The sequence below is a fragment of the Sus scrofa genome, chromosome 2, assembly GCF_000003025.6.
Source record: "Sus scrofa isolate TJ Tabasco breed Duroc chromosome 2, Sscrofa11.1, whole genome shotgun sequence".
NCBI classification, from domain to species: domain Eukaryota; kingdom Metazoa; phylum Chordata; class Mammalia; order Artiodactyla; family Suidae; genus Sus; species Sus scrofa.
Window position 1 is genome coordinate 139,745,870 of NC_010444.4, and position 27,552 is coordinate 139,773,421.

At 41.8% G+C, this 27,552-nt stretch overlaps 1 protein-coding gene across 6 annotated transcripts in view; it reads right to left on the reverse strand.

The window, feature by feature from the left end:
• KLHL3 (kelch like family member 3) overlaps positions 1–27,552 on the reverse strand; it is a 257,212-nt gene that overhangs the window by 113,002 nt on the left and 116,658 nt on the right. Inside the window, exon 1 of one of the 6 annotated variants that reach the window (XM_013995147.2) lies at positions 5,307–5,782. The exons of 4 other annotated variants lie outside the window; for them this stretch is intronic. Coding sequence is in view for 1 of the 2 variants with exons in the window: in XM_003123968.5 (XP_003124016.2) it covers positions 5,307–5,362 (56 nt within the window). In the remaining variant the exon portion in view is untranslated. Of the gene's footprint in view, positions 1–5,306; positions 5,783–27,552 lie in introns of those variants that run through there. One more of the 6 variants, XM_003123968.5, reaches the window with a different exon arrangement.

Consider the following 27,552-nt stretch of genomic DNA (forward strand, 5'->3'; position numbering starts at 1 on the left):
GGGGCACTGAGATAAAACTTGCCCAAAAGCCCCACGTTAACTACTAAGTACAGAACTGACAGGCAAACCCAGGCCTGTGTGTCCCCAAGGCCTACACTGTTGATATCCGTGTCCACTGATGTGGGATAGGGTCCACAGCCCACCAGGCCAAGGTTGCACACTCTCAGCTTCTTCGTGGTGTAGCCAAACCAGAAACCTGAGACTCAGCACGATTTCACTCCACTTATCGTGGGAAATCACAGCGTGGATTGGAGTTGATACTGTTAATTGAACTGAACTTGGAATTTTCACACAAGCCGGTCATGATTCATCAAAGCTGGCCAGCAGCTGCTGCCCTTCCTCCGAGGTGCTCCCTCATAAAAAAGCTTAAGAACAAGTATGCCGCTAATCACAATTCTAAGAGTCCTTATTCACAGACTGTTTGTTTCCTTCAAAACCCAGGGGGGGATCTCTTATGTGGGCTGTGTAAAAATGTAAAACCTAAGAGAAACGGTTGAGTTCAGACAGAGAGAATTAGACAAGGAGAAAGACTGAAAAAACTTGGCCCTCATTATGTGGCATTTCGGAAGCCAAGCTTCTGTTTGGTTTGAATAGGAGAGCTGGGCTCTTCCATGTGTGTGGTTTTGATAGGAGCTACAATAGACTTTCACAAGTTAAAAAGAAAAGTCTGGGAAATTGGGCTGAGAGTCTGAAAAATCCTTTCAAATTATAAAAGGTTACAGATTTCTAACTTGACAACCACTGAATTTATTTGATAGGGGAAAAAAAATCTAAGAACAAAATATGTTCAAGTTATTTTTCACATCATTCATTAATGTCCTTTTCCGTCTAACCTAGTTTTAGGGTTTATCCAAAAAAGAAAAAAAAAATTAGGTCAGTTCCATGACAGCAAATTTCATCAAATAAAGCAACACTTGCTTTAGAAAACTTACCCCAAAATACTCTTTTCTGGATATGTCTTAACAATCTAAAACCTAGCAAGAAGCAAAATCTTAAAAACCCAAATCTGGGTGTGGGGAAATGAAGAGGTTTCTTTCCACTGATTTTGTTTTCTTGCAGTTGTAAACCTTGCTTCACCAAATAGTATTTCCAAAATGGAAAATTTGGTTTTAATCATCATGGTTGAGATGCACACACGCTTCAGGCAAAAGCGATGCCCAAAAACGTCTAGAGAAATTTCCACCATGTCTTCCGGGGTGAGGAGACGGCTGACAGGAGGAGAGAAAGACCAGGGCGCTCGGCCTGTGCCCCTCCCGGGGTCCTGCCAGTGTTACATCGGGCAATGCAGAACTCGGCGTTTGGAGAGCACCAGCTGTCTGCACCATGTTTTTTCGAAAGTCAGATCTCTGTTCCTGATCAAGGGTGAAAAGATTACCTCCGAGAGGTCCAGGAGCAGGCTCTCCTCCATTAGGACCAGCCATTCTCCCGCTAAGGACAGCTCACACAGATTTCCCGCACAGCGCTGGGAGCATGGGGCCGGTCACTTCCGATGCAGAAAACCATCACGATTTTAAGAAAAATGGACAACCAACTTGCCCTTTTTGTGATGCTTCTTCCAAAAGTTGTGATTCTCCGCAATTCCTGTGGATATGCCAGACTGTGCATGGACATTTTTTAAACTGTGGTAAAACAGATGCAACTTGAAATGTACTATTTTAACCATCGTCAAGAGCATAGTTCAGAGGCTTCAAATATGTTTATGTTCTTGTGCAACCATCCATTTCCAAAAGTTTTTCATGTTCCCGAATTGAAAGGCCATGCCCATTAAGCAATAACTCTCCATTTCTCCCTCTCCACAGCCCTGGAAACCACCATTCTACTCTCTGTTTCTATGAATTTGACCTTTCTCGGTACCTCATATAAGTTGGGGACTTACTATGATCCTTCCACAAGATGGATGTCCAGAAGTGAAAATTCCAGTAGCCAAAGCAACTACCTATCTGCTCTACACACACACACACACACACACACACACACACACACACTTTATCACTGTATCAGCTGGGAGCCAGGAACTCTTTTCCTGTGCAAAATGGAAGGCAAAGTCATCTTCACCTGACTGATCAAGCCACAGTGATTCTTCACAGAGGGAGACAGGAAACTTGGCATCAGAAAGCCCAGTAGAGAGCTGGAACATGCAGCGGGTTCTGCAAAGGTGAGGGCAAATGCACAGGTTCTTCTTAAGATTTGTACCTGAACAAAGGAGTCATTCATTGTTCCAAGCCACTAAAGCTTCCAGAAGCCTCAAGGTGTCTATAAAAGGCAGGATTAAAGTGGTGCTGGTGAAACCTACAAGAGGAAGTGCCAAGCCTTGTGTGGTATCTTCCTGTGAGGAGACAGTTTCGGTGGATGCAAGATGACGATCTGAAAGTTCCTGCTCATTTTCTCATGGGAATGGTCCCACACAATCCAATTCAGATGTAAACATAGGAAGGCCCTAAAATAAGCCTTGAGTAGGATCCAAGCACAAACCATGGGGTACAACAGGGCCACAGACAAACACCACCAACAACAGCAATTACCACATACTGATTACGTAACCCTGTGCCAGAAAAAACTTACTAGGTGCTTTATCCACATTGCCTTTGATCTTCACAACGAGTCTATGAGATATGAGCTTTGTCCCTTTACACCGAAATGGAAAATTAACTCTGAAAAACTGTGACACAGTCAAGGTCATACAGTTTATGAAATAGATTCACTACAAGGACTATGCTACCCTAAAGCTCATGCTTTTAATGAACAGCCTTTCAAGGTAGAAGTTATTTTCATACCCTCATGGCAAAGAAAGAAAACTGTTCATTAGAAATCTCTTGGCTCAAAAATTCTAATGCTTAAAAACAGCCCCAATTAAGCTTCAGCAGGTTAAGTGTGGAACAAGCACCAGACTCAGGATCCCTCCAGTCTCCAGAGGTCTGACATGTGATCCCAGGCCAGTCACTCAGCTTCTCTGGCCCTAGTTTCCCATAAAACTTGTGAAACAAGGCTACTTCCCCCTCTTTGCCCCCTACCTCAAAGCATTCCATGGGGTCAATTACCCGTGCTGAGATAATACGGCTGATATCCAAGGATGAACCTATTGGCCAAAGGTTTCAATCACCTCTCTCACCAACTTTCTTCTTGGTTATCAGAGCTTCCCCAAAAGTCATCAGCTCATCAGCAAATAATTATCTAGCACCTACTATGTGTGCAGCCACACAGAAGTTAATGTGCAGTATTCAGAGGTAAAGATACTGTCCTTGCCCTCGAGGACCTCTCCAAGTTTGGGGACTCATAAGATTCACGAAACAAAAGCATAAAACTGTCTGGTGGGTGGGCCTATTATTCAGTCCCCAACTATGAGATACAAACTACAGGTACTGGAATTAGGAAGAACATCTGCCAGGACTAAGGAGCTTAGCTTTGCAAGCAAAGAGGAATTTTAGAACAGCCTTGAAAGATGAATAACTTTTGGAAAAGAGGAAGGAAAAAGTATTCCAGGCAAAATGAACTCTGGAAGCTAAGGATCTGAGGCTGGATGGAGTAGAATACAGGCTGGATGGCGATCACAAAAGAGACCCACAGATCTCTTTGGAGGGGAATGGGTGAGCGTTGGGAATGGAGCCTGATTTCAGAAGACTTGAGTGCTGGAAGGGTAAGTGGTACTGGAGTAGAAACAAAAGGTAGTGAGCTGGGTGACCCGGCTAACACTGGAAGCTGCATGGTTTGGATTTCTCTGCCCTGGGTAGGAGAAAAGCAAAAGAACGTGTGTAAAAACTAGGCGTTGTAATGCCAGAGACATCAGCCATCCCAGCTGAGAGGCACCAGTGCTGAAGAACTAGAGAGCTCCCAGAGGCCAAGGACTCATTATATTTCTGGACACAAAACTAAGAACACAATTCTGCTGCTGCTAGTTTTACATGGACCTCTTAGCCCCAATATGCAAGTAAAAAGGCCTCGTCTAGAATCTCCAAACCTCCATTCACGTCCCTCCTGCCCTCTGTGAGCCATCAGATCAACAGGAAAAGGTGAGGACACTGCCTACCTGTGCCCCAAGAAGCAGGCTTTTGGATGCTCTGCTGCCAGGCAGGCTACATGGAGTCCAGCGTTAAGCTCCTGCTGTAAAGCACCCAAGCAAAGGCTGTGCCAGCAGCACACTCAGCCTGAAAAGCCCCAGTCTTCCTGGGAGTTACAACGAGAAACATGGTGCCTCAGGGCCTCAAGAATTGGGACAATCCATGCCAAAGAGTTTATTGGGGTACTCTCCAGACAGTGTTGAGTTAGGTGAGCCTGTTACCATTCAAGCACCTGGTTACCATCTGAATCAACCTGGCAACTCAGAGCAGCAGCCCTCCTTCCTCAGTGGTCCACAGCCAGGGCCTGACCTCTCCTGCAGTCTCCTCACCTCAACGAAAATGGCAAGCCTTGCTCTCTACCAGTCACAGCCCCACAGAATGAAGAGGAGACGGTTGAGCATGCAGAGGAATGACCCGCCCCCGCACAGCACTGAGCACCTTCATAATCAAAGAACCAGATCCTCAGAAATTTATTAAAATGCATGTGCCTGCCAGAAAACAACCCCTCGCTAGTTAGATTAAACTCAGCAGAAGTACTTAAATTCCCTTCTGTTCATTTTATGGAAGGAGCAGGAGTTTCTCTAAAGACTATAACTTCCCATACCATCCCACAAACTTTTCAATGCAAAGGAAAGTTCTGAGCAAATGTCACCTGAATGGCTTTCTCCCCTTCTTAGTTGAACTTGTGTGTATATACCGGTACGTACACACACACACACACACACACACACACACACACACACTTTTAGGAAAGACATCAGCACGCTTGTTGACGATGTAAGCATTTCAGAGTGAAAATGCAAGCACTCTATGCCAGGCCAACCCTGCTATGACATCAAAAAACCCCCACCAAAAAAAAACACCCCGGGAAAGTGGCCAGGAAAGGGAAACGCCTCCTTGAAACAGCATGAGAAAGGCGATCCTGATTCAGCTGAAGCTGAAACTATTCCCGAACATGAGCCAGGAAGTCCCTTCTTTCAGGCTGCTCCACTGCCCAGCAAACCCAGACCTGCCTCTGCGGAAGCCAGATCTCTGGAGAAAGGGGCTTCCCTGCTCGGACTCTGCCGTCTGCTGGGATCCATCAGTAGCCAGGTCTTCCGACCCTGCCTAACCAACGACAACACAAAAGCTGGTGACTGCACTGAGAGCATGCGTGAGCGCGTGTACACACACACACACACACACACACACACACACACACACACACACCACAACACACACACACACACACACACGCTTATACATACATACCTTTCACCCTCCATTGTGCGAGGCCCAGCCGGGGTGGTAGCCGCTGAGCTTTGCATAAGCCTCAGAGGATCCTAGCTCTGTTCTCAGTTCTTCCAGCCAACCAGCGGGAGATCTGATCAGCAACAGTGATTCAGCATGGCTGCAAACGAAGCCTCCTCCCTCTCGATCCTCCTTCCTCTGACTTACTCGCGGCAGCTTCTACCGCAGAAGCAGCAGCAGCAGCAGCAGCAAACGTCTTACCCAGAGCTCCCTGCAGTCCTTTCAGCTGCTAAAAGCAGCAACCCACTTGCTCCCCCTCCCCCCGCAGGCTTGCTGCTCCTCCGTCTCCTAGGAACAGCGCAGCTCCAGCGACCCAACTGCAGAGCCACCTTTCCAGCTGCTTCCACATCTGCCCAGGCATCCCCAGCCCAGGAGACTAGCCCACCCCAGGGCCTCCTGTCTCCACTGCCCAGACTGCAAAGACTCAGACAGTTCCTCACTAGCCCCAGAAATACTGGCCCCCACCCGCTTCCTCTGCCCCCATAGGCTGTGAGTCTCTCAGCCTGGCCAGATTGCTGGAATGAGGAGGCCCCTCTGTGGCTTACAGTGGAGTTTATCCACCTGGGGAAACCGACTTGTAGGTCACAGCTCATTTTCCAAATCCCTCTCCCAAAATCACAGTAGCTCTGAGAGGCCATTAAGGGGAGAGAAGGAAGGGGAAAGAGCCAGAGAGAACCAAGAAGAATACAGAGAGAAATGAGAAAAAGGGAACCAAAGCAAACACTACTTTACTACAAGAGGCTAAACTTCAGTAGAGCCATCACAATAGACACCACATATGTTTACTTCCCCTAGGCCATACTGAAGCCCACACATTTCACAGCAGCACCCCTAAAATATCTTCCTAAAGCCTGCTGTGGTGCAATCTGACTTAAGCTATGGCTCCAACCACTAAGTCTCCCACTGAATCCCCATCTCCAGCCAAGGACCTCTGGCACCCAGAACCTCAGTTCTGACCAATCTAATGCCGAAACATAATGTTGGGGCATGCTGGAGACCAGTCTGTATTCGCAGCCATAGTCAAGGGCACAGAGGTAACCAGGGCAATCAGCCACTGGTGCTTGATTAGCCACAGAAATGGGTTAAGAAGCTTCCTGGATCCTTCTGGAAAACATGATACACAAGCATCTCTATTCTGGAACCTCTGTGTCACATCTGTGCGTTTCAGGATCCATACTACCACCAGCTGGTTGAGTGACTTTTAGTAAATCTTTTTTCCACTCTGGACCTCAGCCCCTCAACTATAGTATAAGGTCAGATCAGACAAATCTCTAGAGTCTCTTTCAGCTCTAAAAATCACATGACTCAAAAAATACCTTAAATGTTCCATTTTTCTTCTCATTAGAGTAATCTGTAAGATTGTTTAAGAAAAAAATTTTACCGACTCTATAATGTTTTGAAGGGGCTTTAGGGAGGATAACAGGATATATGTAAAAGTATGAGGGAGCTTAGTAAACCTATTATAGTTATAATTTTGACCTGTTAGATTCCTTCACTGCCAGAAAACACTGAGACCATAGGGAGGGGAGGCTGGACACTGAAGTAACAAAAACTAAGAGCACAACTTTACACAGCCTCCTGAGTTCAAACTGGCTAGTGTGTTACTCTCAAAGATCACCCCCTTCCCCGACAGCACAATGTCCTCCATGACTCAAACGCATCCTTTCTCAAGTTAGAAGCGGCCCAAGTGGTTTTCTTTACACCCTAAAGCCCCATATCGCCACTTCTTCCTTTCACAAAATACGCCTCGTGCTTTTTCCCTCTCGGTCCCATCCACTCTAAACAGCCTTGTGGCTCTGCTCCAGATATTTCCTCCTGAGGTGAAACTAGAAGCTGAACATCACAAATGAGGAAAGTGAATCCCAGCATCCATGCCGGAGTGTGGACATCCACCTAGAAGACGAGGGAGTGACTCATAAGAGGGACATGAGAATGAGTCTCTAGCAACCTCGTACCCTCATTCACAACGGCTTCAGATAGGAAAGGGGGTTAGTGTCACATCTAACAAGCCAGAGAAAAAATTTAAAAGGTCAGAAAATACTGAAGGGTTGAGCACGTTCAGGTTTCAATATATAACTACTGAGAGCCTGTATGGAATTTTGACAGAATTTCTTTTGCCACCTAATTTTGCAGCTCTAACCAATGTCGCTACAATGTGTGTGTTGAAACCATACTGCACAGCTTATTCCCCACTCACTCCATCCATGAGAAGTAAGCTGAACAGAGACTACTCAGAGAAGGACAATAAGAAAAGCAAAGCCGGAGTTCCTGTTGTGGTGCAGCAGAAATGAATCCAACTAATATCCATGAGGATTCAGGTTCAGTCCCTGGCTTCGCTCAGTGGGTCAGGGATCTGGCATTGCCGTGAGCTGCAGTATAAGGTCCCAGATGCGGCTCGGATCTGGTGTTGCTGTGGCTGTGGTGTAGGCCAAGAGCTGTAGCTCTGATTCGACCCCTAACCTGGGAACTTCCATATGCTGCTGGCGCGGCCCTAAAAAAAAGGGAGGGAAGGAGCGAGGGAGGGAGGAAGGAAAGGAGGGAGTAGCCATCAAGCAAAACCAGAGCCGGAGCTGGGCCAAGAATCAAAGTCTCTAGGCACAAAGTTGCCATCCTAATCCTCTCCACTTGTCAGAATTACACTCCGCATTTTCCACCTTATTATCCAAATGTTCTCTGGGCCACAGCCTGAATCAGTTTGCTCTATGCTAATTTTCCCGAAAGTTAAAGGAACCAAAGTAGTGTCTGCCTGGAGGAAGAGGTCCCATCCTTGGAATTTCCAACAGCAGTGTCTCCCTCCCATGTCCAAAGCTTCTCCCACTGCTTACTAGTAGTACCTAGCGGCCCCACCTCTCCATCCCAAAGAAATTTAACCAGACATGCACGCCAACTTTGTTCAGAATCCTCCAGGTCAATGGGACTGAGATAAAAACCATGTTAGAAGAGAAACTTTTTTTAGCATTTGGTCTAAAGGGCTTTCTCCTCCACACTCCCTCTCTCCACAAGAAGTCTGTATAGCACAGCTTATCTGGAAACAGCAAGGTCAATCATTCTTCCAAGTGTCTTTTTCTTCTTTTCTTGCTTTTATCCTCCTTCTCCAGATCTTCGGTTTCTCAAATTTGCAGGCACCATAACACAAACTGTGGGCTCACACCCAGAGGTACATCAGAACCGTCTGCCCAGCTGGTTAAACTGCAGGCATCAAGGAGCTCCCACTGTGGCTCAGTAGTAACGAACCCGACTAGTATCCATGAGGATGCCAGTTCAATCCCTGGCCTCATTCAGTGGCTTAAAGATCCAGCATTGTCATGAGCTATGGTGTAGGTTGAAGGTGTGGCTCAACTCCAGTGTTTCTGTGGCACAACCGGCAGCTGCAGCTCCGATTAGACCCCTAGCCTGGGATCCTCAATGTGCCGTGGGTGTGAACCTAAAAAGAAAAAAATTTGTAGGGGATCAAAAGGCACAAGGACTTTTGGGGGTGATAGAGTTGTCCCATATCCTGACTGTGATGCTACTTACACAACTGTATACAACTACTACATTTTATCAAACTAGACACATAAATAGGTGAATTTTATGTAAATTACACCTCAATAAATTGGAAAGAAAGAAAACACTACAGTACCAGGGTCTACCTTACACCTATAGAATTAGGGCCCAAGGAGCAGGAAGTGTAATGAACTCCACAGATGACTCTAATGCACAGCAAAACAGAAAGACCACAGAGAAAGGAGCTAAGATTATTAGAATCAAGCAGACCAGGGTCTGAAAGTGCTTATCAGAAACATTACCCTAAGCAAGGTACTTTAGAAGTCTCAACTTCTTCATCTGTAAAAAGAAGCTAATAATAGCACTGACCTCTCAGGGTTGTCAGGTTTTGGAGTGAAAGACTATCAAGCACTTAGCAGAGAGGCTGGGCTTTAATAAGCACTGAGTAACCATCAGCATTGCCGATGCCAGGGCTGCCAAACCATAGCTCCATGAGTCCTTGGTTTTGAGGTCAAGAAGAAAGTCAGCCAGGATATCCTGAGTCAGGAAGCACAGCCTTGGGCCCCTCCTGAGCCATTCAGAGGTCACTATAACCAACAGGTCACCAAGGAGCAGGCAAGACCAAAGCTAAATTAAGGCCCACCCACACCCATATCACCAAAACATCCCCTCAGATTCTGGACCACTTGATAGGTAGTCTCTCCCTGTAGCTAGCTGCTTAGAGTGTCCCCAGCACAGGCAGCCACGCAGAAAATGAAAAAGAACATGAGGTCTGAAGACACCAAAAGGTAAAGAGAACAACATCTTATCCACAGTAATGGCCGGCTTCCCTCAGGACTCCTCCTGTGCAGAAGAAGCAGTGCTCTCTGAGTATATTCAAGAGGATGATGACCCAGGCCATCTGAGCTGCACTTTAAAAAGTTCTCTTGTGCTTTTTTATGTCTGAGTAGTATTCCATTGTGTATATATACATCTTTCTAATCAAATCGTCTGTTGATGGACATTTGGGTTGTTTCCATGTCTTGGCTACTGTGAATAGCACTGGGTCACCATGCTGTACAGTGGAAAATCGACAGAACACTGTAAACCAGCTATAATGGAAAAAAAATAAAAATCATTATATATGTAAAAAAATTCTTCATGTCCCTCATGAACTTGGACGTGAGATAATAACCCCCGAACAGTAATAACAGCTCCCACACTTTGACTGTTTACTCTGGGCAGACTCTGCACTCATGACTTAACACACACCCTTCTCATTTAATCCTCACGACAACTCTGTGGGAAGAGGCTGTTTATCCTTGTTTTAAATGTGAAGTGAACAAAAACACAACAGATTTTTGTATATTGACTTTGTATCTTGCAACTTTACTGAATTCGTTTATTAGCTTTGATAGTTTTTTTTGATAAGAGTCTTTAGGGTTTTCTATATATAATACCATGTCATCTGCAAATAGTGATAGTTTTATTTCCAAGCATTCACAAGTTTGGATGCTTTTTACTTCTTTTTCTTGATGAATTGCTTTGCTAGGACTTCCAATACCATATTGAATAAAAGTGGTTAAAGTGGAGTTCCCATTGTGGTGCACTGCAAACAAATCCCACTAGTATCCATGAGGATGTGGGTTCAATCCCTGGCATCACTCAGCAGGTTAAGGATCCAGCATTGCCATGAGTTGTGATGTAGGTCAAAGATGTGGCTTGGATCCCACATTGCTACTGTTGTGGTGTAGGCCGGAAGCTGTATCTCTGATTCAGCCCCTAGCCTGGGAACTTCCACAAGCTGCAGGTGCGGCCCTAAAAAGCAAAAAAGAGAAAAAGACAAAAAAAAAAAAAAAAAAAAAGAAAAAAAGAAAATTTAAAAGAAAAAAAAGTGGTGAAAGTGAACATCCCTGTCTTGTTTCTGATCTTAGAGGAAAAGTCTCCTGCTTTTCACCACTGAGTATGTTAGTTGTAGGCTTGGCATATATGGTCTTAACTATGCTGAAGTATTTTGTTAAGAGTTTTTTTTATCATAAATGGATGCTGAATTTTGTCAAATGCTTTTTCTGCTTCTATTAAGATGATTTTTACCCTTCATGTTATTAATGTGGTATTCCATAAGAATGCTTTGCAGATGCTGAACCATTCTTGTAACCCTGGAATAAATCCCACATAATCATGGTATATGATCTCTTAATGTATTGCTGAATTTGTTTAGTTAATATTTTGCAACTATGTTCATCAGGGATATAGGTCCATAATTTTTTTCTTGTGGCATCCCCGTCTGGTTTTGGTAACAGGTTAATACTATGAACAATTGTATGCTAACAACTGTTAAAACCTAGAAGAAATGGACAACTTTCTAGAGACTTAGAGCCCGCCAAAACTGAATCATGCTGCGGGTGTGACCCGAAGAAGACCCCCCCAAAATACACAAAAATCTGTTGCATTTCTATACACTAATAACAGAGTACCTGAAAGAGAAGTAAAGAAAACTATCACATTTACAAATGCATTAGGAGGATGGGATTAAGATGGAGGAATAGAAGGACTGGAGCTCAACTTCTCTCCTAAAAACAACAAAATTCACAACTAAAGCCTGAGCAATCTTCATTCAAATGGACCAGAAGCCTTAAAAAAGATATCCTACTCCAGGAAACAAGGAGGAGGCCACATCAAGAAGTAGGAGGGGCGATTTCATGATATAAACAACCCCATACCTCCCCAGGTGGGAAGCCCCACAGACTGGAAACTAACTGGTTCACAGAGACTCACTTACAGGAGTGAGAGTTCTGAGCCCCACATCAAACTCACGTGTGGGGCTCTGGCACTGGGAGAAAGAGCCCCAGAGCATCTGTCATTGAAGGCCAGTAGGGCTTGTGCACAGGAGCTTCAAGGGACTGGGGGAAATGGAGACCCCATTCTTGAAAGATGCACACAGACTTTCACATGTACTGGGTTCCAGGGCAAAGCAAAGTCTCAATAGGAATGTGGGTCAAACCTGACTGCAGTTCTTGGAGAACCTCCTGGGAAAACAGGGTGAATGTGGCTTTTTGTGAGGCAAGGACATTGGAAGCACAGCTCTTGGGCATATTCAGCAGCATGCCTTTCTCTGGAGGTGGGTATTTTGGGAAAATCGGTCTCCACCCATCAGTCAGCACTGAGAAGCCCCAGGGCATTCAACAATCCAGGCAGGATCACAGCCCTGCCCATCAGTAAACAGGCTGCCTAAAGACCCCTCAGGCACACAGCCACCTCTAATCTCACCCAGAGACTAAGCCCCACCCACCAAAGAGATAGGAATCAGCTCCACCTACGAGTGGGCAGGCATCAGCCCCTCCCATCAGGATGCCTACAGCAAGCCCCTGTACCAACTTCAGCTACAAGGGGGGCAAACGCCAGAAGTAAGAGAGGCTACAACTCTATTATCTGTAAAAAGGTCACCACACCAAAAACCTATAAAAATGAAAAGACAGAGAACTATAACTCAGATGAGGGAGAAAGGAAAAACCCCAGAAAATCAGCTAAGTGATGAAGAGATTCTCGGCCTCCAGGAAAAAGACTTTAGACTGTTGATGCTGAAGACGATGCAATACATTGGAAATAAACTACAGGCAAACATGGATAACTTACAGGAAACACTAAGCAAAGAGCTACAAGATATAAAACTTAAGTAAGAAGATATGCAAAAGAAAATAACTGAAATAAAATATTCACTAGAAGCAGCTAACAGAGGCAGAAGAATGAATAAGCGAGGTGGAGGATGAAATTACGAATGTGGAACAGAAAAGAGAAAAAACATTGAAAACAAATGAAGAGAGTCTCAGAGAACTCTGGGACAACATTAAACTCACCAACATCCGTTTTACAGGGGTGCCAGAAGGAGAAGACACAGCGTAGGGGACAGAAAAATATTCCAAGAAATAATAGCCAAAACTTCCCTAACATGGGAAAGGAACCACCCACTCAAATCCAGGAAGCACAACAACACCATATAAAATAAATCCAAGGAGAATACCCAAGACACCTTTAATCAAACTAACCAAAATTAAAGACAAAGAGAAAATCTTGAAAGCAGCTAGGGAAAAGAAACAAATAACATACAAGGGAACCCCAAAAGGTTATCAGCAGATTTTCAGCTGAAACTCTGCAGGCCAGAAGGGAGTGGCATTTTATACTTAATGTGATGAAAGAAAAAAAGCTCCAACCACAATTACTTTACCCAACAAGGCTCTCATTCAGATTTGAAGGAGAAATCAAAAGCTTTACAGATAAGCAAAAGCTGAGAGAATACAGTACCAATGAACCAGCCTTACAACAAATACTAAAGGAACTTTGCTAGGCAGAAAAGAAAAGGTCACAAACAGAAACAAAAATACCGCAAACGACGAGGCTCATCAGTAAAGTATATATACAGTAAAGATATGAAATCATCCACACACAATTATGCCACCAAACTCAGAAATTATGAGAAGAGGTGGGTACAAATGCAGGACAATGGAGATGCACATGCAATTAAGAGACCAACAGCTTAAAACAATCTCATATGTATATAGACTATTATATCAAAACTTCAGAATAACTGTAAACCAAAAATCTACAATTGATACACAAACAAAGAAAAATCAACTCAAAATACAACACAAAAGATAGTCATCAAACCACAAGAGGAGAGAACAAGAGAAGAAGGGAAGAAAAAAGTGCAACAACAAAAAAATCCAAAACAATTAACAAAATGGCAATAAGAACATACATATCAATAATTACCTTAAATGTTAATGCCCCAACCAAAACACCCAGACTGGCTGAATGAATACAAAAACAACACCCACATATATGCTGTCTTCAAGAGACCCACTTCACTTCTAGGGACACATACAAATTGAAAGTGAGAGGATAGAAGAAAATAGTCCATGCAAATGGGAATCAAAAGAAAGCTGGAGCAGCAATACTCATATCAGACAACATAGACTTTAAAATGAAGAATATTTTAAGGGACAAAGAAGGTCGTCACATAATGATCAAAGGATCAATCCAAGAAGAAGATATAACAATTTTAAATATCTACACACCCAACACAGGTTCACCATAATATAAGGCAACTGCTAACAACCTTAAAAGGACAAATCAACAACAACACAATTATAGTGGGGGACTTTAACACCCCACTGACAGCAATGGACAGATCAACCACACAGAAAATCAGTAAGGAAACACAGGCCCTGAATGATGCACTGAACCAGATGGACTTCACAGATATTTATAGGACATTCCATCCAAAAGCAAAAGAATACACATTCTTCTCAAGTGCACATGGAACATTCTCTAAGATTGATCACATCCTGGGCTACAAATCCAACCTCGGTAACTTTAAGAAAACTGAAATCACGTCAAGCATCTTTTCCAACCACAACGCTATACAACTGGAAATCAACAACAAGAAAAAAACTGCAAAAAACACAAACACGGGGAGACTAAACAACATGCTACTAAACAACCAATGGATCACTGAAGAAATCAAAGAGGAAATTTAAAAATACCTACGTGCTAATGAAAACAAAGACACAACACTCCCAAACCTATGGGATGCAGCAAAAGCCATTCCAAGGGGAAAGTTTACAGCAATACAAGACCACCTCAGGAAACAAGAAAAAGCGCAAATAAACAAGCTAACTTTATATCGAAAGCACTCGAGAGAGAAGAACAGACAAGACCTAAAGTTAGTAGAAGGAAAGAAATCATAAAGATCAGAGCAGAAATCAATGAAATAGAAACAAAGAAAACCATAGAAAAGATCGATGAAATGAAAAGAGGGTTCTTGAAAAGATCAACAAAATGGATAAACCCTTAGCCACACTTATCAAGAAAAAAAGAGAGGACTCAAATCAATAAGATTAGAAATGAAAAAGGAGAAGTAACACCGCACATCACAGAAATACAAAGGATCATAAGAGACTACTATATGCAGCTATATGCCAATAAAAACGAAAACCTAGAAGAAATGGACAAATTCTTAGAAAAGTACAATCTTCCAAGACTAAACCGAGATGAAATAGAAAAGATGAATGGACCCATCACAAGAACTGAAACTGAAACTGTGATTAAAAACTTCCAACAAACAAAAGTCCAGGACCAGATGGCTTCACAGGCGAATTCTACCAAACCCTTAGAGAAGAGCTAACACCTATTCTTCTGAAACCATTCCAAAAAATCACAGAGGAAGGAATACTCCCAAACTCATTCTATGAGGCCACCATCACCCTGGTACCAAAACCAGACAAAGATACCATAACAAAATAAAATTACAGGCCAATTTCACTGATGAACATTGATGCAAAAATCCTCAACAAAATACCAGCAAACTGCATCCAACAATACATTAAAAGGATTGTACATCATGATCAAGTGGGAATTATCCCAGGGATGCAAGTTTTCTTCAATATACACAAACCAATTAGTGTGATACACCACATTAACAAACTGAAGAATAAAAATCACATGATCCTCTCAATAGATGCAAAAAAAGCCTTTGACAAAATCCAACACCCATTTCTGATTAAAAAAAAAAAAAAAAAAAAAAAAAAAAACCTCAGAAATTGGGCATAGAGGGAACCTACCTCAACATCATAAAGGCTATATGACAAACCCACAGCTAACATCATTCTCAATGGTGAAAAGCTGAAGGAATTCCCACTGAGATCAGGAACAAGACAAAGATGTCCGCTCTCACCACTACTCAACATAGTTTTGGAAGTCCTAGCCACATCAATCAGAAAAGTAAAAGAGATAAAAGGAATCCAAATTGGAAAGGAAGAAGTAAAACTATCCCTATTTGCAGATGACACGATACTACACCTAGAGAATCCTAAAGACGCTACCAGAAAACTGTTGGAGCTCATCCATGAATTTGGCAAAGTCACAGGATACAAAATTAATACTCAGCAATCGACAGCATTTCTATACACTAACAATGAAAGATCAAAAAGAGAAATTAGGGAAGCAATCCCATTTACCATCACATCAAAAAAAATAAAATATCTAGCAGTATACCTACCTAAAGAGACAAAAGACCTGTACTCTGAAAACTATAAGACACTGATGAAAGAAATCAAAGACGACACAAACAGATGGAAAGATATACCATGCTTGTGGATTGGAAGAGTTAATATTATCAAAATGACCATACTACCTAAGGCAATCTACAGATTCAATGCAATCCCTATCAAATTACCAAGGACATTTGTCACAGAACTCAAACAAAATATTTTAAAGTTTCTTTGGAAGCACAAAAGACCCAGAATAGCCAAAGGCATCCTGAGAAAGAAACATGGAGCTGGAGGAATCAGGCTCCTGGGCTTCAGACTATACTACAAAGCAACCATCATCAAAACCACATGGTACTGGCACAAAGACAGAAACAGAAATCAGTGGAACAGGATAGAAAGCCCAGAATTCAACCCATGCACCTACAGTCAACTAATCTCTGACAAAGGAGGCAAGAAGATACAATGGAGAAAAGACAGCCTGTTCAATAAGTGGTGCTAGGAAAACCAGACAGCCACATGGAAAAGAATGAAATCAGAACACTCCCTAATACCATACACAAAAATAAATTCAAAATGGATTCAAGACCTAGATATAAGACCGGACACTATAAAACTCTTAGAGGAAAACATAGGCCAAACACTCTCTGACATAAATGACAGCAACATCTTCCCAGATTCACCTCTTAGAGTAATGACAATAAAAACAAAAACAAGTGGGCACTAATCAAACTTAAAAGTTTCTGCACAGCAAAGGAAACCCTAAACAAAATGAAGACAACCCACAGAATGGGAGAAAATCTTGCAAGTGAATCAACTGACAATGGATTCATCTCCAAAATTTATAAACACCTTCTGCAGCTCCATACCAAAAAAAAGCAAACAACCCCATCAAAAAATGGGCAGAAGATCTAAATAGACAGTTCTCCAAAGAAGACATACAGATAGCCCAAAAACACATGAAAAGATGTTCAACATCACTCATGATTAGAGAGATACAAATCAAAACCACTATGAGGTACCACCTTACACTGGCCAGAATGGCCATCATCAAAAAGTCTACAAACAACAGGTGCTGGAGAGGGTGTGGAGAAAAAGGAACCCTAGTACACTGTTGGTGGGATTGTAAATTGGTGCAACCACTGTGGAAAACAGGATGAGAGTCCTCAGAAAATGAAAAATAGAACTACCATTTGATCCAGCAATCCCACTCCTGGGCATCCATCCAAGGAAACCAAGACTCGAAAAGACACATGTACTCCTGTGTTCACTGCAGCACTATGTACAATAGCCAAGACATGGAAACAACCTAAATGTCCATCGACATTTGTGGATCAAGAAGACGTGGTACATATACACAGTGGAATATTACTCAGCCATTAAAAGGAATGAAATACCAGCATTTTTAGCAACATGGATGGACCTAGAAATTATCATGCTAAGAGAAGTCAGCCATACAATGAGACACCAACATGAAATGCTTTCACTGACGTGGAATCTGAAAAAAGGACAGACTGAACTTCTTTGCAGAAGATCCTGACTCACAGACTTTGAAAAACTTATGGTCTCCAGAGGAGACAGCTTGGGGTATGGGGGGATGTGCTTGGGTTATGGGATGGAAATCCTGTGAAATTGGATAGTTATGATCATTATACAACTACAGATGTGATAAATTCATTTTAGTAATTAAAAAAAAAAAGTGCATTAAAAAAGCATAATACCTAGGAATAAATTTAGCTAAGGAGGTGAAAGACCTATACATTGAAAAACTGCAAGACATTAATGAAGGAAACTGAAGAAAACACAGATAAATGGAAAGATATTCCATACTCATGGGTTGTAAGAATCTATATTGTTAACATGTTCATACTACCCAAAGTAATCCACATATTTAATGCACTCTCCATTAAAATTTCAATGCTGTAGTTCCCACTGAGGCTCAGCCGTAATAAACCCGACTAGTATCCATGAGCACACAGATTCAATCCCTGGCCTTGCACAGTGGGTTAAGGATCCAGTGTTGCCATGAACTGTGGCACAGGTTACAGACATGGCTCTGATCACATGTTGTTGTTGCTGTAGCTGTGGCATAGGCCAGCAGCTGTACCTCCAATTTGAACCCTATCCTGGGAACTCCATATGCCACAGGTATGGCCCTAAAAAGCAAAAAAATTTAATTTAATTTAAAAATTTCAATGTGCCTTTTCAAATAAATAGAACAAATAATGCTAAAATTTGTATGGAACTACAAAAAAACTTAAATATCCAAAGCCATCTTGAGAAAAGAAGAACAAGGTTGAGTCATCACACCACTTGGTTTCAAACTATATTACAAAGCTATAATAAAGAAAACGGTATGATTCTGGCATAAAAACAGACACATAAATCAATGGAACAGAATAGAGAGCCCAGAAATAAATTCATGCATATATGGCCAATCAATTTATAACAAGGAACCAAGAATATATACTGAGGGAAAAGCAAAAGCAGCAAAAGAAAAATAAACAAATACGACAACAAAACTTCTGCACAGCAAAGGAAACAATCAACGAAATGAAAACGCAACCTACAAAATGGGAGAAATATTTGCAAAATCATACACCTGATAAGGGACTATTATGCAAAAATATATAAACTCAGAGTTCCCATCGTGGCGCAGTGGTTAACGAATCCGACTAGGAACCATGAGGTTGCGGGTTGATCCCTGCCCTTGCTAAGTGGGTTAACGATCCAGCGTTGCTGTGAGCTGTGGTGTAGTTTGCAGACACGGCTCGGATCCTGCGTTGCTGTGGCTCTGGCGTAGGCCGAAGACTACAGCTCTGATTAGACCCCTAGCCTGGGAACCTCCATATGTTGCGGGAGCGGTCCAAGAAATAGCAAAAAAAAAAAAAAAAAAAAAAAAAAATTATATATATATATATATATATATATACTCATAAAACTCATGGCAAAAAAAAAATCTGATTTAAAAATGATCAGAACATATGAATAGACGTTTTTCCAAAGAACACATGCACATGTCCAAGAGGCACATCAAAGATGTTCAACATCATGGAAATCATGGATCATCATGGAAATGCAATCAAAACCACACCTGTCAGAAAGGCTATATCAAAAAGATAAGAAACAACAAATGTTGGAGAGGATGTAGAAAAAAGGGAAAATTCCTACGCTGTGGGAATTTAAACTGGTACAGCCACTATGGAAAACAGTATGGAGGTTCCTCAAAAAATTAAAAACAGAACTACCATATGATCTAGCAATTCCACTTCTGGGTACATATTTGAGGAAAACACTAACTCAAAAAGACGTATGTGGAGTTCCTGTTGTGGCGCAGCAGAAACGAATCTGACTAGGAACCATGAGGTTGAGGGTTCGATCCCTGGTCTCACTCAGTGGGTTAAGGATCCAGCGTTGCCGTGAGCTGTGGTGTAGGTCACAGAAGCGGCTTGGATCTGATGTTGCTGTGGCTGTGACAGAGGCCAGTGGCTGTAGCTCCGATTGGTCCCCTGGCCTGGGAACCTCCATATGCTGTGGGAGTGGCCCTAAAAAGCAAAAAAAAAAAAAAAAAAAAAAATCACTGAAGCATTATTTACAATAGCCTAGATATGGAAGCAACTTAAGTATCCACCAATAGATGAATGGATAAAGATGATATATACACACACACACAACTATTATATAGCCATAAAAAATATAAAAATGTTGCCATCTGCAACAACATGGATGGACCTCCAGTGCATTATGTTAAGAGCAATGAGTCAGACAGAGAAAGACAGGTACTGTATGATCTCTCCTATATGTGTAATCTAAAATTTTTTTAATTAAATAATCTCATAGATACAGAAAACAGGTTGGTGGTGACTAGAGGTAGGGGGTTGGCGTGGGGCACAATGGGTGAAGGAGGTCAAAAGATAGAAAGCCTTTTTTCTTTTCAAAAGTCATCCAATAATATAAGCTCAGCTAGAAAATAAATGAAAAGACAAATAAATGTGACACACTATGCACAAAAATAAACTCAAAATGCCTTAAAGACTTAAACATAAGACAAGACACCATAAAACTTCTAGAAGAGAACACAGGCAAAACATTCTCTGACTACAACCATACAAATGTTTTCTTAAGTCTCCCAAGGCAATAGAAATGAAAACAAAAATAAACCAATGGGACCTAATCAAACTTACAAGCTTTTGCACAGCAAAGGAAACCATTAAAAAAAATGGAAAGACAACCCACAGAATGGGATAAAACAGATGCAAATGATGCAACCAACAAGGGCTTAATCTCTAAAATATACAAACAACTCATACAACAGAAAAAAACAAACAACCCAAGTGAAAAATGGGCAGAAGACCTAAAGAGACATTTTTCCAAAGAAAACATATGGATGGCCAACAGACATATGAAAAAATGCTCAAAAATACTAATTATTAGAGAAATGCAAATCAGAACCACAATGAGGTGCCACCTCACACTGGTCAGGCATCATTAATAAGTTTACGAATAACAAATGCTGGAGAGGGTGTGGAGAAACAGGAACACTCCTACATTGTTGGTAGGAATGAAAATTGGTACAATCACTACGGAAAACAGTATGGAGGTTCCTCAGAAAACTAAATACAGAACTACCATATGATCCAGCAATCCCACTCCTGGGCATATATCTGGACAAAACTGCAGTTCAAGAAGATACATGCACTTTATGTTCATAGCAGCACTACTCACAATAGCCAAGACATGGAAACAACCTGAATGTCCATTAACAGATGAATGGGTTAAGAAGATGTGATACATATACACAGTGGAATACTTACTACTCAGCCATAAAAAAGAATGAAAAATGCCACTGGCAGCAACATGGATATACCTAAAGATTTCCATACTAAGTGAAGTCAGGAAGAGAAATACAAATATCATATTATATCACTCATATGTCAAAACATGGCACAGGGAATTCTCATCATGGCTCTGCAGAAACAAATCTGACTAGTATCCATGAGGACGTCAGTTCAATCCCTGGCCTTGCTCAGTGGATTAAGGATCTGGCATTGCCATGAGCTATGGTGTAGGCTGCAGATGTGACTCAGATCTGGTGTTGCTTTGGCTGTGATGTACGCCAGCAGCTGTAGCTCCCATTCAACCCCTAGCCTGGGAACCTCCACATGCCGCAGGTGCAGCCCCTCTCACAAATAATAAAATACGGCATAGATCAACCTATCTATAGAAATCAAATAATAAAATATGGCACAGATGAACCTATCTACACAACAGAAACAGACTCACAGACATGGAGAGCAGAATTGTGGTTGCCAAGGGTGAGGGACAGGGAGTGGGGTGGACTGGGAGTTTGAGGTTAGTAGATAAAAACTATTACATTTAGAATGAATAAGCAATGAGATCCTACTGTATAGCACAGGGAACTATATCCAATCACTTTTGATAGAACAGAAGATAATACAAGAAAAAGAATGTGTGTGTGTGTGTGGTGTGTGTGTGTATGAATAATGGATTTCCCCTGTGGCTCACAACTATATATACATATGAATGACTAGGTCACATTGCTATGTAGCAGAAATTGACAGACTATTGTAAATCAACTATAATAAATTAAAAAAAAAAAGAATTAACGCTGAGGTTCCTGCTGTGGAACATCAGGATCGGTGGTGTCTTGGGAGCAATGGACACAGGTTTAATCCCTGACCTGACACAGTGGGCTTAAGGATCTGGCATTGCGGCTTAGGTCGCAACTGCAGCTCGTATCTGATCCCTGTCCCCAGGAACTCCATATGCTGTGGAGCGGGCGAAAAGAAAAGAATAATACTGATATATGCAAAAGAAGAAAATGTTAGGAAACTGAGGTTCTGAGACTTAACTTGACCACAGCTCCAGAGGTTTGAGCCTAGGTCTGTCTGATCTCAGAGCCCACTATTAACAACAGTGCTTGGCGGGCACTACATCCGCTTTAGAGATAAGCCAGCTGAGGCTGAGAGAGAGAAACTGACTCGATCACTCACTAAGTTGGGGTCTTAGGACCATGTCCTCAGATGCCTGGTTAATGCCCTCTCTACCACATCTGAAGATGGGGATCAACAGCATTTGAACCCCTAAAGATATTAACACAGGCTGGCATCCAAAGCTCCTACCACCTACCATTATAAAGTCCTTACCCCAGGCTCTCCTGGTCCCTTAGCTTATCAAGCTGGCCCAGCCAGCAATTGTTTTGGGGAAAGCTGGAGGCAAACCACTGGACCCCAGGTGAGTAAAAGAAAAGCCAGACCAACTATAGCATAAGCAGGGTGCTTCACACAGGCCAGCACATTGCAAACGTTTGTCTTTTGAGGTCCCCCTCATAATTCCATCTTCTCTCTAATCTTTAACCTGCAATGGGTGCCCTCTGCTGGTAAATATGTGCATAACTTCATAAGAAAAGCAAAATCTAATGACTACATCCATGATTTAGGAAGAGGGCAAAATTTTGCTTCCTTGAAAAATCCTACTCAAGAATGAATATTAATTCCTTACAACTTTTTTATAGGCATTTGCAACTTTAAATTGACTGCATTGGTCCTCTATCTGCCACCCCATCTCACCTCTCTAGTTCTATCCGTCAAGGGTACAAAGAAAGCTAAGGGCTGTTATACATGAAAGAAAAAATATAGATGAGACCTAGCCCCAAAGTCAAGAATACAAGGATGTGTATGTGGGTGTGGTAAGGTCTGCACATCTAGCAGGTACAGAGAATTGGTTAAAGTGGTGTAAAACCCATGAGAAAGTATGCTCAGACACTCTGGTCACTCTACCTTCATACAACCACATGCCTATAATTTAGTCTCACTGAATATCTTATTCTGTCTACACAATGGCTGTATCAGGAAGCTACCACATAAATTCTACAAGAATAAACACACTACTATATATAAATAGGACCAACAAGGACCCATAATGGAAAAGAATCTGAAAAAGAATATATAAATAAATATAAACATATAACGGAATCACTTTGAAGTACACTTGAAAGTAACACAACACTGTAAATCATTTATACTTCAGGGAGTTCTCTTGTGGCTCAGTGGGTTAAGGATCCAGTATTGTCACTGCAATGGCTCGGGCTGCTGCTGTGGCACCTGTTTGATCCCTGGCCGAGGAACTTCCATATGCCATGGGTGTGGCTGAAAAAGAAAAATTGAAAACTAAATATAAATAAACAGAAGAAAAAATTTCTACACAGACTGGGGAAACTGCACATGGACACATATAAATAAGTGTAAAAAAACAAACAAACAAACAAAAACCAGGAGACTCAAGAGAAGTGAAGAAAAGATACTATGGAAACTCAGTGGTGGAAGAGACAGCTTCCAGTTTGAAGGAGGAGGAGGCAGGACACAAGGAAAAGAAATAAAGTTGCAAATGTAGTAAATAATTCCCTGGAGCTTTAAAAAGAGTATTCATAATTGTAAATAGCTGCAACTGGGTAACTTCAATTTCTGATGACTTCATTTAAAATTTTTAAAAACAATTTGAAATTTTTAATTGTTTAATTTCACTACTTTAATACATCTACATATTATATCACACAAAATGTATATTATTATTGTGTATTTTTGTAATTTTCATTGTGGTAGAATAACCATGTTAACCATTTTTCAGTGCACAATTCAGTGGCATTAAGAACACTTGCGATGTTAGGCAACCACCATCACTATCCATCACCAGAACTTTTTCATCACCCCCAAAGAAACTCTACCCAGTCAACGGTAACTTTCCATTCCCTCCTTCTCCAAGCCCCAGGTAACCTCTATTTTACTTTCTGTCTCTGTGAATCTGCCTAATCTAAATAACTCATATAAGTGAAATCATAAAACACTTGTACTTTTGTGGCTGACTTATTTCACTTAGCATAATGTTTTCCAGGTTCATCTATGTTGTAACATGTATCAGAATTCCATTCCTTTTTATGACTGAATAATATTTCACTGTGTATATATGCATTTTGTTTATCTATTCACCTGTTAGTGGACAATGAATTTTTAATATTCTCAAGATTCAGAGCACAATTTGGCACACATTTCCCTAATGTCTGACATTCATAGTTTCTAATCTCTTGCCATAGATGTTACAATGACCATCTTTGCGAAATGACTGTTTTCCTTTTACTGAATTGCTTTCAGTGGATTTGTTAAATTCCTAGTACCGGAGTCCTAGGAAGATAAAGATATGGACACTTTAATGGTTCCTACTAAATATAAATCCATTTTTACCCTCCTCATTCATCATCTTTTCCAGCCTGATGGAGATGTTACTGTCTGCAATTTCGGTTTTAAAAATACAAAATTGTGATTAAATTCAACTGGAGGAAAGCAAATAGTTCCAACAAATGAAAATAAAAGCTTACACGCTCACAGATATATGGATCCAGAGATTCAAAGGGAACTGGATGTGACTCTGAAGTCAGCAAGAAATAGAAATTCAGAAGAGACATGTCAAATGGGTGTTTTTGCCACAATTTCCCCGCTGAGACCCAAGTCTCATATTCTCCATACCAAAACCTTATTACACGACTGGAACAGAATAACTTCCTTCTCAAGGGAGTAATAATATAAAGTAGTTAAATCAGTAGATACACATTTCATTGCAGAATTTACAAGCAAAGTGTGTTCCTTTTACCACTGACATACCTACACCTGTTATCCCATGCTGTAGCTCCTAGTAGCTATACTTCCTATCCCCCTAAGGAATTATTTATGGCACCTACATCAACAAGAGCCTTCACTGAGATGATTTTAAAGATCTGTAGGAGGCACTCCTTTTTATAAACTTGCTTTACAAAAGATTTACACGATGGCGTGAGACACCACGGCTCAAAACTGCTAAAAGCTGCAATAATGAAAAGACCTAGAGATTTGGGGAAAAATGAAAGAAACTAACAAAGCAGAACATGCTCAGAAGAGCTCTCTGCTAGACAGAGAGCAGGCTGACGTATGTGATAGGTTTTCCAAAAGTGCACCTTTTACCCACAACCTGATGTTTTCCACTAAATGTGGTTATACTATTAAAATTTTTAAAAAAAGAAGTTAGAAGTTCCCCAGTAGCACAGCAGGTTAATGATCCAGCGTTGCCGCAGCTGCGGCACAGGTCACAACTGTGGCGCGGGTCTGAACCCTGGCCTGGGAACTTTCACACGCGCGAGGGTGGCCAAAAATTTTTTTTAAATTTTTGTTTAAATTTCCGCAGTTCCCAACATCAATGCCAGGTTCAGGGATGAGCTAAAAGAACTCACAGAACTCAGCAGTAAATGCTGTACTCAACAGCTAAAGTTTATTACAGCCATGTAGTGAAGATACGCAGTGGGATCATTTGGGGAAAAGACAGAGCTAGAGTCTGGAGGACCCCAAGTGCAGGCCTCTTTATGCTCGCTCGCTCTACCATGAGAGGTCACACAGAATACACTCATGTGTGATATTCATGCCCAAGTACTCAGTACTCAAGGTTTTATAGGTACTCACTGCCTAGTACATATCAAAACTCCAGACCCCCCAGAAGGATTTAGCATAAATCACACTGCTTACACCATCTAGACACAGTAAACCACACTTTCAATTAGAGAACAGTGGGAACACTCCCTAAATCCAAGTGTCCAGACAAGGGCCAACCTTGCAAGTCATTCCCTCTAAAGACAGGAAGTCACAATTAGTCATTTCAACCAAAAAGAATAATTTCTCTCTCAAAAAAGCACATGCCTATAATAGAATTAAAGACTGTCTTTTATACCTTAATCCAAGTTGTTCTGATTGCTTTTCTCAGAAACCCTCATTGAAACCAACTATACCAACTAAAGGAATAGGAATTTTGTTCTAAGAAAGAAAAAAATCAGAGAGAATCTTTGAAAATTCAAGGCAGATCATGGTATCTGTCTGCTCAAAACCCTGAATGGGAGCTCCCCCTGTGCAGCAGGGTCTGTGCAGCACCAGGATGCAGGTTTGAATCCCAGCCCAGCACAGTGGGTTAAAGGATCCAGCATTGCCACAGCTGCGGCGTTGGTCACAACTGCAGCTCAGATCTGACTCCGAGCTAGGGAACCCATATGCCACAAAGAGGCCAAAAAAAGAAAAAAACAAAACAAAAACACCCTGAAATAGTTCATCATGCATGTGGTAAAAGCCAAAACCCTTACAACAGTTTACAAAGCCCTACATGATCTGGCCCCTTTCTGACATGATCGGCTACTCCTTCGCTCCTCTTCTCTCAACTCCAACCACCCTGACAAAGTCACTGGTCCTCAAAAAGTCCAGGCACCACCCTGCCTCAGGGCTTTTGCTCTTAACCCTCTACCTAGAATGGTTTCCCTAAATACCTACATTGCTTACTGCCACATTTCCTTCAAGCATTTTTTCAAACTACCTTCACAAACATCTTGCCTTGCAAACTCCCAGCTCCTTACCCTAATTTTTCCATACCACTCATTACTTTCTAACATATCATACAATTTATTATGCTTCATTCTCTCTCTCTCTCTCCCTACTAAAATATAAGCTCTACTGAGGGCAAGGATTTTTGTCTCTTGTTCACTGCTTCATTTCCAGCTGAATCATCAAGTAAAAGAGTCATAAATTTAACTTGACATAGTAGGAAATTGGGAGACACTGAATTTCAAATAACATGGGGAAAATGCATGACAGGTGGGAAGAATAACTTGGTGCAAATAGCTAGGTCTTCTCCAAGCTTGGTAGTGCCTGGGAGATCAAGTCATTAGAGAATGTGGAAGGATTAGAGGTTTTTTCATTTTAGAGATGACAACAGATGGCACATTCAAACAGTTACTGAAGAGTTTTAATAAAAGCAACTACTTACAAGGGTTTGGGCACACTTAAGAAAAATCAACAAGGTTTGGTGAACCATCTTGGGGCTAGAAAAAGGGGGCCTAAGGTAGCAATAGGGGAGAACCAGAAGCCAGAGAAGACTTGGAGCTGTAAGGGAGGGCCACCGGAACAGAGCTGTAGTCCCTGATGACCTACTTGTGAGTATGTGTACTTGGGAGTCTCGGGGGGGCGGGGGGGAATATCTTGACCTCACCTTTCTCTCATTCTCCAAACCTCCTATCACTTCCCCCACTGTTCAAACCCAACATGAAGCCAAAGAAGAGTCTGTAGTTCTTTAAGAATCAACCTTGCGAGAACACAGCAAAGAACAGGAAAGTATACAGTGGATCAGGAAGGGCAAAAACAGAACATCTGGCACAGTAACATTTTGTAAAACTATCTGCAAGAGACACAGTGCTTCAATGTGCTGAGCAACATCTTCAACCCACTACGTTCAAACCTTTCTTCTAAGTCTCCCCTTGCTACTCCTGGTGGCATCACCACTCTCCTACTTACACAGTAATTCTGATTCAACTACTCCCTCTTTCTTATTGCCCCCCTGCCCCCCACCACATCCAATCATTTGCCAATTACACTTTCACAACTCCCACAAATTTCCTTTCAGTCTATTGGCAGTGCTACCTCTTTGTTCACACTGTCATTTTCCTATCTGGTTAACACCAGTGGTCTCAGCAGCCTTGGCACCTAAAACATCACTCAAATGCCATCTATTTGACTAAGTGCTACTGATTAATCTAAGTTAGTCTCACTACCACTATTGTTGCCCCGAAACCTTTAGTGACTTCCACTGCCTGACAGATAAAGATACTCAAAAACCTC